Source organism: Aethalodelphis obliquidens, unplaced genomic scaffold, assembly GCF_003676395.1.
Source record: "Aethalodelphis obliquidens isolate GAN/ISIS:26980383/991018 unplaced genomic scaffold, ASM367639v1 scaffold128, whole genome shotgun sequence".
NCBI classification, from domain to species: Eukaryota; Metazoa; Chordata; class Mammalia; order Artiodactyla; family Delphinidae; genus Aethalodelphis; species Aethalodelphis obliquidens.
Window position 1 is genome coordinate 1,392,622 of NW_020838072.1, and position 12,933 is coordinate 1,405,554.

General features: G+C 38.2%; 1 protein-coding gene across 1 annotated transcript in view; it reads right to left on the reverse strand.

The window, feature by feature from the left end:
- TACR1 (tachykinin receptor 1) overlaps window positions 1-12,588 on the reverse strand; it is a 94,128-nt gene extending 81,540 nt beyond the window's left edge. The window contains exon 1 of the mRNA XM_027099090.1: window positions 12,075-12,588. Within this exon, the coding sequence (XP_026954891.1) occupies window positions 12,075-12,463 (389 nt within the window). The 5' untranslated portion in view covers window positions 12,464-12,588. The remainder of the gene's footprint in view (window positions 1-12,074) is intronic.
- Between the last annotated feature and the right edge of the window lie 345 nt (window positions 12,589-12,933).

A 12,933-nucleotide genomic window follows, 5' to 3' on the forward strand; every position in this document is an offset into this window, starting at 1 on the left:
ATTTATCTTATTCTTTTTCTGCTTTAATGCCATGGCAAGGACTTCCAAAACTATGTTGAATAAAAGTGGTGAGATTGGACATCCTTGTCTTGTTCCCGATCTTAGAGGAAATGCTTTCAGCTTTTCACCAGTGAGCATGATGTTAGTGGTAGGTTTGTCATATATGGCCTTTATTATGTTGAGGTAAGTTCCCTCTATGCCTACTTTCTGGAGGTTTTTTTTTTTTAATCATAAATGGGTGTTGAATTTGTCAAAAGGTTTTCTGTATCTATTTAGATGATCATATGGGTTTTATTCCTCAATTTGTTATGTGGTGTATCACATTGATTGATTTGTGGATATTGAAAAATCCTTGCATCCCTGGGATAAATCTCACTTGATCATGGAGTACATCATAATGTATTGTTGGATTTGGATTGCTAGTATTTTCCTGAGGATTTTTTACATCTATGTTCATCAGTGATATTGGCCTATAATTTTCTTTTTCTGTGGTATCTTTGTCTGGTTTTGGTATCAGTGTGATGGCGGCCTCATAGAATGAGTTTGCAATTATTCCTTCCTCTGCAAGTTTTTGGAGGAGCTTCAGAGTGATAAGTGTTAACTTGTCTCTAAACGTTTGATAGAATTCTCCTGTGAAGCCATTGGGTCCTGGAATTTTGTTTATTGGGAGTTTTTAAATCACAGTTTCAATTTCAGTACTTGTGATTTGTCTGTTCATATTTTCTATTGCTTCTGGGTTCAGACTTGGGAGATTGTACCTTTCTAAGAATTTGTCCATTTCTTCCAGGCTGTGCATTTTATTGGCACATAGTTGCTTGTAATAGTCTCTTATGATCCTTTGTATTTCTGTGGTGTCCGTTGCAACTTCTCCTTATTCATTTCTAATTTTATTGATTTGAGCCCTCTCCCTTTATTTCTTGATGAGTTTGGATAAAGGTTTATCAATCTATTTATCTTTGCAAAAACCAGCTTTTGATCTTTTAATTTTTTTAACAACGTTATTGGAGTATAATTGCTTTACAAAGGTGGTTACATTCTGCTTTATAACAAAGTGAATCAGCTATATATATATACATATATCCCCATATCTCCTCCACCTTGTGTCTTCCTCACACCCTCCTTATCCCACCCCTCTAGGTGGTCACAAAGCACCAAGCTGAACTCCCTGTGCTTTGCGACTGCATCCCACTAGCTATCTATTTTACATTTGGTAGTATAAAGAAGTCAATGCCACTCTCTCACTTCGTCCCAGCTTACCCTTCCCCCTCCCCATGTCCTCAAATCCATTCTCTACATCTGTGTCTTTATTCCTGTCCTGCCCCTAGGTTCTTCAGAACCATTTTCTTCTCTTTTTTTAGATTCCATATATATGTGTTACCATACGGTACTTATTTTACTCTTTATGACTTACTTCACTCTGTATGACAGTCTCTAGGTCCTTCCACCTCACTACAAATAACTCAGTTTCGTTTTATTTTATTGCTGAGTAATATTCCATTGTATATATGTGCCACATCTTCTTATTCCATTCATCTTTTGATGGACACTTAGGTTGCTTCCATGTCCAAGCTAATGTAAATAGAGCTGCAATGGACATTGTGTTACATGACTCATTTGGAATTATGGTTTTCTCAGGGTATATGCCCAGTAGTGAGATTGCTGGGTCATACAGTAGTTATAATTTTAGTTTCTTAGGGAACGTCCATACTGTTCTCCATACTGGCTGTATCAATTTCCATTCCCACCAACAGCGTAAGAGGGTTCCATTTACTTCACACCCTCTCCAGCATTTATTGTTTGTAGATTTTTTGCTGATGGCCATTCTGACTGGTGTGAGGTGATACCTCATTGAAGTTTGATTTGCATTTCTCTAACGATTAGTGACGTTGAGCATCCTTTCATGTTTGTTGGCAATCCGTACATCTTCTTTGGAGAAATGTCTATTTAGGTCTTCTGCCCATTTTTGGACTGGGTAGTTTTTTTGTGTTTTTTTTTGATATTGAGCTGTATGAGCTGCTTGTAAATTTGGAGATTAATCCTTTGTCTGTTGCTTCATTTGCAAATATTTTCTCCAATTATGAGGGTTGCCTTTTTGCCTTGTTTATGGTTTCCTTTGCTGTGTAAAAGCTTTTAAGTTTCATAAGGTCCCACTTGATTATTTTTGATTTATTTCCATTTCTCTAGGAAGTGGGTCCAAAAGCATCTTACTGTGATTCATGTCATAGAGTGTTCTGCCTATGTTTTCCTCTAAGAGTTTTATAGTGTCTGGCCTTACATTTAGGTCTTTAATCCATTTTGAGTTTATTTTTGTGTATAGTGTTAAGGAGTGTTCTAATTTCATTCTTTTACAGGTAGCTGTCCAGTTTTCCCAGCACCACTTACTGAAGAGACAGTCTTTTCTCCATTGTATACTCTTGCTTTCTTTATTAAAAATAAGGTGACCATATATACATGGGTTTATCTCTGTGCTTTCTATCCTGTTCCATTGATCTATATTTCTGGTTTTGTGCCAGTACCATACTCTCCTGATTACTGTAGCTTTGTAGTATAATCTGAAGCCTGGGAGCCTGTTTGCTCCAGCTCTGCTTTTTCCTCAAGTTGTCTTTTGCTATTTGGGGTCTTTTGCATTTGCATACAAATTGTGAAATTTTTTGTTCTAGTTCTGTGAAAAATGCCATTGGTAGTTTGAAAGGGATTGCACTGAATCTGTAGATTGCTATGGGTAGTATAGTCATTTTCACAACATTGACTCTTCCAGTCCAATAACATGGTATATTTCTCCATCTATTTGTATCATCTTTAATTTCTTTCATCAGTGTCTTATAGTTTACTGCATACAGGTCTTTTGTCTCCTTAGGTTGGTTTATTCCTAGGTATTTTATTCCTTTTGTTGCAATGGTAAATGGGACTGCTTCCTTAATTTCTCTTTCAGATTTTTCACTCATTAGTGTGTAGGAATGCAGGAGATTTCTGTGTATTAATTTGTATCCTGCTACTTCACCAAATTCATTGATTAGCTCTAGTAGTTTTCTGGTAGCATCTTTAGGATTGTCTATATATAGTATCATGTCATCTGCAAAGAATGATAGCTTTACTTCGTTTTTTCCTATTTGGATTCCGTTTATTTCTTTTTCTTCTCTGACTGCTGTGGCTAAAACTTCCAATACTATGTTGAATAATAGTGGTGAGAGTGGACAACCTTGTCTTATTCCTCATCTTAGAGGAAATGGTTTCAGCTTTCCACCATTGAGAATGGTGTTAGCTGTGTGTTTGTCATATATGGCCTTTATTGTGTTGAGGTAAGTTCCCTCTATGCCTGCTTTCTGGAGGATTTTTTATCATAAAAGTGTATTGAACTTTGTTGAAAGATTTTTCTTTATCTATTGAGATGATCATATGGTTTTCTCCTTCAATCTGCTAATATTGTTTATCACGTTGATTCACCTGCGTGTATTCAAGAATCCTTGCATTCCTGGGATAAATCTCACTTGATCATGCTGTATGATCATTTTAATGTGCTGTTGGATTCTGTTTGCTAGCACTTTCTTCAGGATTTTTACATCTATGTTCATCAGTGATATTGACCTGTAGTTTTCTTTCTTTGTGACATCTTTGTCTGTTTTTGTTATCATGGTGATGGTGACCTCAGAGAATGAGTTTGGGAGTGTTCCTCCTGCTGCTATATTTTAGAAGATTTTTAGAAGGATAGGTGTTAGCTCTTCTCTAAATATTTTAGAGAATTCTCCCGTGAAGCCTTCTGGTCCTGGGCTTTTGTTTGTTGGAAGATTTTTAATCAAAGTCTCAATTTCAGTGCTTGTGATTTGTCTGGTTATATTTTCTATTTCTTCCTGGTTCAGTCTTGGAAGGTTGCGCTTTTCTAAGAACTTGTCCATTTCTTCCAGGTTTTCCATTTTATTGGCATATAGGTGCTTGTAGTAATCCCTCATGATCCTTTGTATTTCTGCACTGTCAGTTGTTACTTCTCCTTTTTCATTTATAATTCTATTGATTTGAGTCTTCTCCCTTTTTTTCTTGATGAGTCTGGCTAATGGTTTATCAATTTTGTTTATCTTCTCAATGAACCAGCTTTCAGTTTTATTGATCTTTGCTATTGTTTCCTTCATTTCGTTTTCATTTATGTCTGATCTGATCTTTATGATTTCTTTCTTTCTGCTAACTTTGGTTTTTTTGTTCTTATTTCTCTATTTGCTTTAGTTGTAAGTTTATGTTGTTTAATTGAGATGTTTCTTATTTCTTAAGGTAGGATTGTATTGCTATAAACTTCCATCTTAGAACAGCTTTTGCTGCGTTCAATAGGTTTTGGTGTTTTCATTGTCATTTGTTTCTAGGTATTTTTTGATTTACTCTTTGATTTTTTCAATGATACCTTGGTTATTAAGTAGTGTATTGTTTACCGTCCATGTGTTTGTATTTTTTATAGATTTTTTTCCTGTAATTGATTTCTAGTCTCATAGCACTGTGGTTGGAAAAGATACTTGATACGATTTCAATTTTCTTAAATTAATCAAAGCTTGATTTATGACCCAGTGTATGATCTATCATGGAGAATATTCCATGAGCCCTTGAGAAGAAAGTGTATTCTGTTGTTTCTGGATGGAATGTCCTATAAATGTCAATTAGTCCATCTTGTTTAAAGTATCATTTAAAGCTTCTGTTTCCCTATTTATTTTCATTTTTGATGATCTGTCCATTGGTGAAAGTGGGGTGTTAGAAGCCCCTACTATGATTGTGTTACTGTTGATTTCCCCTCTTATGGCTGTTAGTATTTTCCTTAGGTATTGAAGTTCACCTATGTTGGGTGCGTAAATATTTACAATTGTTATATCTTCTTCTTGGATTGATCCCTTGATCATTTTGTAGTGTCCTTCTTTGTTTCTTCTAATAGTCTTTATTTTAAAGTCTATTTTGTCTGATATGAAAATTGTTACTCCAGCTTTCTTTGTTTTCCATTTGAATGGAATAACTTTTTCCATGACGTCACTTTCAGTGTTTATGTGTCCCTAGGTCTGAAGTGGGTCTCTTGTGGACAGCATATATATGGGTCTTGTTTTTGTATCCATTCAGCCAGTCTATGTCTTTTGTTGGGAACATCTAATCCATTTACATTTAAGGTAATTATCGATATGTATCTTTCTATTACCATTTCCTGAATTGTTTTGAGTTTGTTATTTTAGGTCTTTTCCTGTCTGCTGGTGGGTAGAGCTGGGTCTTGTCCCTCTGGTGTCAGGGATGTGCTCAGGAAGACTTTAAGCAGACTGTCTGCTGATAGGTTGGGCTGTTTTCCTGCCCTGTTGGTTGTTTGGCCTGATGCATCCCAGCACCAGAGCCTAAAGTCTGTTGGGTGGCGCTAGGTCTTGGGGGAAAATGGTGGCCTCCAGAAGGGCTAATACCAATGAATACTCACCAGAGCTTCTGCTGCCAGTGTTTTTCTCCCTGCAGTGAACCACAGCCACCCCCTGCCTCTGCAGGAGACCCTCTAATACTAGCAAGTAGCTCTGGCCCAGTCTCTTATGATGTCACTGCTTTTTTCCCTGGGTCTTCCTGCACAATAGACCTTGGGTGACCCCTCCAAGAATAGAACTTCTGTTTCTTCCAGTCCTGTAGAATTCCTGCAATCAAACCCCACTGGCTCTCAAAGCCAGATTCTCTGGGACTCCTCCTCCCATTGCCAGACCCCCAGGCTGGGAAGCCTGATGTGGGGCTCAGGACTTTCACTTCTGTGGGAGAACTTCTGTGGTATAATTGTTTTCTGGTTTGTTGGCCACCCATCTGGCGGGTATGGGATTTGCTTTTATTGCAATTGCACCCCTCCTACTATCTCATTGTGGCTTCTTTTTTGTCTTTGGACTTAAGGTATCTTTTTTGGTAGGTTCCAGCATTTTAGTTTTTTAGATGTTTTTTCAGCAGTTAGTTTTGATTTTGATGCTTTTGTAAGAAGGGATAAGCTCTCAACCTTCTACTCTGCCATCTTGCTGGCAAGTCTCTAAAGACAGCTATTTTTGAGAGCTCACTCTACCACAAGGACACTCGTTCTGGCAAGGACAATTTTGACATCTTCCCTCTAGCCTATTAACACTGGAGCCAGGTCTCATGCACCAGTAGTCCAGAACCAGCTCTGGGACTCCCTGGGCTATGCAGTCAACTATGCCAGGAACCAGAAATGCTCACCAGTAGGATAGGATCAGCCCAGTGACTTCCTGGGCCACATAATCAACCATGCTGGACCCTATACCACCCACCCATGTACTAGGAACAGCCCCATGGCCTCCTGGCACACACAGCCATGCTGGAATTTAGCACTGCTCACCAGCAGTACTGCAGTAGCTCCAGGACACCCAAGGCCATAACCCTGTCCACTAGTGGGCCAGTATCAGGGCTGGGACCCCCAGCACATGTAGTCAGCCATCCCAGGACCAGGATGTACCCACTAGTGACTGGCAGCATACACACAAGGCAGGACTGGCAGCCAGCTGGGTTGGAAAACAGCTCTGCCAACCAGCACACTCACAGTAGTTGGTCCCCCTACAACAGATGGGCCCATTCAGCCCACACAGAGGGCACACCAAGATAATATATCTCTAGTGTTCAAAGGGGAATGTGCTACTGGTACCCAATGGAATCTGCTACATAAGTTCATTCTCTAACACTGGAAAAAATAACTGACCTAACCAATATATACAAATAAACACAGAGTCTTGGGCAAAATGAGACAACAAAGAAATATATTCCAAATGAGGGAACAAGATAAAACTCCAGGTGAAGGACTAAGTGAAGTGGAGAAGAGCAAAGCACTGAATAAAGGACTGATACTTATACAATAATAGAAGGGGACCTTAACACTCCACTTACATTAATGGATGATCTTTGAGACACAAATCAACAGGAAAACACTGGCAACAATGCATTAGAGAAACAACACATTAGATCAGATGAACTTAATAGACATATATAGAACATTTCATCCAAAAGTAGCAGAACACACATTCTTTTCAAGGGCACATGGAACATTCTCTAAAAATAGATCACATACTGATCCACAAAACAATCAATAAATTTAGAAAAATTGAAAACATATCAAGCATCTATTCTTTTTTACTATTTTATTTATTTATTTATTTGGCTGCATCAGGTCTTAGTTGCAGCATGCAGGATCTTTGTTGTGACATATGGGATCTTTAGTTGTGGTGTGCGGTCTCTTTGTTGCAGCACACAGACTTCTCTATTTGCAGCATGTGGGTTTCTCTCTAGCTGTGGCTTACGGGCTCCAGAGTATGTGGGCTCAGTACTTGTGGCATGGGGGCTTAGTTGCCCTGCAGCATGTGGGATATAAGTTCCCCAACCAGGGATTAAACCTGTGTCCCTGCATTGGAAGGTGAATTCTTAATCATTGGACCACCAGGGAAGTTTCCAAGCATCTACTCTGACCACAATGGTATGAGACTAGAAATCAACTACAAGAAAAAAACTGCAAAAACACAAACACATGGAGTCTAAACAATATGCTAGAAAACAACCAATGGGTCACTGAAGAAATCAAAGAGAAAATAAAAAATACCTGGAGAGAAATTGAAAGTGGATCCAAAATCTATGGTGTGCAGCAAAAACATTTACAAGAGGGAAGTTTATACAAGTGTATATCAGGAAACAAGAAAAATCTTGAACAAATAATTTAACCTTAAACCTAAAGGAACTAGAAAAAGAAACAAAATCCAAAGTAGTGGAAGGAAAAAAATAAAAAATATCAGAACAGAAATAAATGAAATAGAGACTGAAAAACAATAGGAACGATCAATGAAACTAAGAGCTGGTTCTTTGAAAAGATAAACAAAATTGATAAATCTTTAGCCAGACTCATCAAGAGAAAAAGAGAGAGGACCTAAATAAACAAAATCAGAAATGAAAAAGGAGAAGTTACAGATAAATACTTCAGAAATACAAAGGGTAATAAGAGATTACTATGAAAAATATACACCAATAAAGTGGACAACTTAGAAGAAATGGAAAATTCTTAGAAATGCATGATCTCCCAAGACTGAATCAGGAAGAAATAAAAAAATATGAATAGACAAATTAACAGTAGAGAAGCTGAATCAGTAATTTTAAAACTCCCAACTAACAAAAGTGAAGAATCAGGCAGCTTCACAGGTGAACTTTACAAAACATTTAAAGAAGAGCTAACATCTAACCTTCTCAAATTATTCCAAAATACTCAAGAGGAAGGAACACTTCCAAATTCATTATATGAAGCCAGCATCACCCTGATATCAACATCAGACAAAGATAACACAAAAAAGTAAAATACAGGTCAATATCACTGATGAACATAGATGCAAAAATCCTGAACAAAATGCTAGCAAACCGAATTAGACAATACATTAATAGTACCATTCATTATGATCTAGTGGAATCTATCACAGGGTTGAAAGGGTGGTTCAATATCAGCAAATCAGTCAATGTGACACCCAAGTTAACAAATGAAGAATAAAAATTATAAGTTCATTCATTAGAGGTAGAAAAGTTTTTGGCAAAATTTAACATCCATTTATGATAAAAACTCTCAACAAGTGGATATAGAGAGAATGTACCTCAACATATAAAGGTCATATATGACAAGCCCACCACTAACATCATACTTAATGGTGAAATGCTGAAAGCATTTCCTCTAAGATCAGGAACAAGGCAAGGATGTCCACTTTTGCCCCTTTTATTCAACATAGTATTAGAAGTCCTAGACACAGCAATTAAACAAGGAAAATAAATAAAAGGAATCAAAATTGAAAAGGAACAAGTAAAGTTGTCACTGTTTGCTGATGACATGATATTATACATAGAGAATCCTAAAGACACCACCAATAAATATTCAAATTAATAAATTAATTCAGTAAAGGTGCAGCCTCCAAATTAATATACAATAATCTGTTCTGTTTCTATGTTATAGCAATGAACTATCATAAAGAGAAATTGAGAAAACAATCCTATTTAAAATCACATCAAAAAGAATAAAATCCCTAAGAATAAAGTTAACTAAGACAGTTTTGTACTCCAAAAACTAGAAAACTCTAATGAAGTAACTTTAAGATGACACAAACAGATGGAAAGATATACCATGATCACAAATTGGAAAAATTAATATTGTTATAATGATCATACTATCCAAGGAAATCTACAGATTAAATGCAATTTCTATTAAAATACCAATGGCATTTTTAAAAAATTTCATTTCATTTTACCCAGTAATTCTACTTCTGGGAAATCTACCCTAAAGAAATAATCAAGAAAGCAAAATAAAATTATCATACAGAAATGTTTATTAGTACCTTAATCATAATGGCAAAACAATCTAGACATCACCTAGGTTCCCAGCATTAGGGAGATGGTTAAAGTAATAATGGCACATTCAAAAAATGGAATAATAGGAAGCCACTATGATTATGTGACTGAAGACATTTTAATAACATGGGAAAATATTATTAATGTTTTCCATTAATATCAATGGAAAAAAGTAAGTTACAAAATTATCTAGAATCTGACTTCAATTATGTAGTGTAATAGTCATAAAAGAAATTCAACTGTTAACAGGTGTTATTTTTACATTGCGAATTAATGGTTGATTTGTATTTTTGTTTCTATGTCCTTCATGAACAAGGTTTAATTTTATAATCTGGAAAACCATGTTGCTTTCATTTTTAATATGATTCAAAGGTTATCTGTTAAAAATTCAAGGAGCATACAAAAAAATAATTTAACATTTCCTCAAAGTCTGCATTGTCATGGTGGAGAAAGAAGCAATCATTCATATGGAAAGAGCTCGAGGTCTCTTCCTTTCTAAAGCATTCTTGGGAGAGAATGGATGACCATGCCTGTGGTGGAGCTAGATTCATCAGAGGGCCTGAGGAGATTAATTTACTCAGCTCATGAGGCTGAGCAAGGAAAAACAGAAGGAGCACTTGCAGGACTTGAAGACACAGCCTTGAGGCATCATCCCTCACTCTACCTTGAACTCTAACCCTGAGCATGCCATTGATAATCTGCACATCAGGCACAGATGACATTTCTTGTTGTCATTGCTCTCAACTCTGACACCAGAGATCCTCTGACCTCACTGAGCAGGTGTCATGAAGGGTCAGGGTCTATGGTTTGCCTGGAGAGAAACAGTGGAGCCTGTGATGCCAGAGTCAAGGCAGCCAAAATCTGGCTCCTTGCCCAACCCACTGAAGAGTTTGACCCTGTATCTTGCCCCTAACCTTCTAAGTTCAAAGGGAAAGAGAAGGGCTGTGGAACATGTCATTTCTGTGTAAGCCAAAGCAAGAGAGCTGTCCTCTGGTGTTCCATCAGCTACTGAATGCTTGGGCTCATGCTGACTGTCAGGTCTCCCTTGAGCTCACACAAGTACCTGATGCAGTAAAAATACCAACTTCCCCTCTAATTTAGGGATAATCAAGACAGCGTTTGTAAGGCCGAAAAGGCACCAGGTTTCACTGCACATATAATCAGTTATACATCATGCTGTGAGTTTTCTAAGTTTAAGAGGGCTGATGTGAAGTTAAAAGAGCAAGTTAGTGCAGAAAGATTACAGGTACCTCACTTTCAGCAAACCAAATATCTAAAAACCAGAATAGCATAAGAGATAAATTTACAAAAGAATTCATTTCACTACCACTTTGAGTAATTGGTTTCCCTTCTACATTTAAAATATAAATTGATTCACCACAACTTATTTTACACACAACATATTAAGCACTTAAGAGTTGCATAAAGGGAACTTAAAAATTAGCATTTGGACATCACTGCAAAGAAAACATAGTTTTCTCTGATTTTAAAAGTGATCATTGACTACAGAACCTGCAAAAGACCTCAAATCAATTGCAAATCTCTATACAAAAGAATTCAGTAATTTGGGAATGATATTTTTTGAAGTTTTTCTCTTAGCTCCTTCTTTGGGCTTCTCATATTCATTTATCTCAGCAAGGCCATCAAAAGAACCCATTTTAAAATCACAGTGGTAGGTGTTTTAAACATACCTCCACATCCTAGGTAAACATTTAACACTTGTACACCCAGAGATATACACATTAGAGACCTAGGACACCCACCAAAAAGTCAATACAAATAGAGCTGTGCTCTAATGATCAATTTTCCATCATGCCACCTGAGGACACTTTCATTCCAGAACTGTAGCTCTAATGTGTGAAAATGCCAACACTTTCACTTTTAATCAGCTTCTGAAACCCTAGCCTGTTGGGTGCGGGAAAGAAAGAGCTTTCAATTGCCTTTAATTGCCTTTGCCAAGCATGTTTATCTGTAGATGTAGAGAGGCTAAAAACATTGACCTCACATGGCCAGAGAAGTTTAGAAAAACTCCTGGATCCTTAAGAACAGCATAGCTGCCTCTCATTTCTGAATGAGAACCCCTAGCAGCATAGAGAGAGCTGAATTAGAATCCTGAGTATTTTATGACTCTAATAAAATGCTTTTCACATCCAAATAATATTGGAGAGTTGTGTTGGGAGCAGAAAGCTCCTGAATATTCAGGAAAAATTGAAGATGAGAAAGTTGTCCTATGGGTACTTAAAACTGGAAGGTATCAAAAGGCTGTATAGCTGAATAGCAGGCCTGCAAGGATTCACAAAGCCCTAGCCAGGGGTTGGCCCCTTGGCCACATCCTGGGTATCCCCTTCAGGCTTTAAAGGCAAAAGAGAGAAGGAATATATGGAAAGAAGCAAAGTAGGAGTTGAATGGAAAATGTCAGGAAGATGAGTGGAGAAGGGAAAAATAAAAGAGAGAAATGAAGAAAAAAGGTAGGATGTATACATAAAGGAAGGGAGACTGGTGATGGGTGAAAAAGAGTAGAAAAAGAAAGAAATAGAAAAGAAAATCGTGAGATAAGATAAAATACCCCATCAACAACTGACTCAGCTGACTGTCAGTATAAATCCAGGGGTTCAGGTGGCCAATCTCCACCTTGAACCAGGCACTATCCAACCCTGAAGCTGCATAGCAATGCTATCTTCCTTTAAGGATTTTTTCCCCTTTTCCACAAAGGGCAAGCTCACCTATCGAAGGCCACAGCTGTCATGGAGTAGATACTGGCAAAGACAGCAGCAATGGGGAAGAAGTTGTGGAATTTGCAGTAGAACAGGCCATAGTACCACTCGTTGTGGACAGCATAAGTGAAGTTCACCACTGTATTGAATGCAGCCATGGAGGCCTCTGCGAAGGCCAGGTTCACCAGGAAATAGTTAGTAACTGTCCTCATTCTCTTGTGAGCCAAGATGATCCACATCACCACCACGTTGCCCACCACGGAGGTCACCACAATGACTGTGTAGGCAGCTGCCCAAAGGACAATTTGCCAGGCCGGCTGCACAAACTGGTTGGGCTCCGAGGTGTTGGTGGAGATGTTTGGGAAGAGGTCTGAGTCCACAGGGAGGACGTTATCCATTTTTCTGCTAAGCGATTAAACCTTCCTCTCTGTACACACACACAAATCCTTTGCAGCAGGGTCCTGAGCCAGCGCCTGGGGTCAGAGTCCTGTTTAACCAAGACAGGAGGGCTGCAGGCTCTTTCTAGACAGAACTCTTTCCTTGTAAGCAGAAGACTTGACGCTAAGATAAAAGCTTCTAGATGTGCTGTATACCCTTGGTGGCTTTGAATTCCTCCACTTTTGAGCTTCAGAAAGCACTTGAGTTCTGTAATCTGGAGACAGCGTCTCTCCTGCGTTGAGCTGGAAAAGAGAAAGAAATTCCAGGGGTCGCGGTTCCAGGAGGCAGAGATTCTCCACCTTACTGCACCTGCTGCTGCTTGCAACTGCTATTCCTCCTATCTGCAGCGGGAAAGGCAAAGTCCTGTGCTGCGTGAGGACTTCGGGGCGAAGGTGGGCGTGGGAGGTATTAGTCACAGCACGACCTGTCA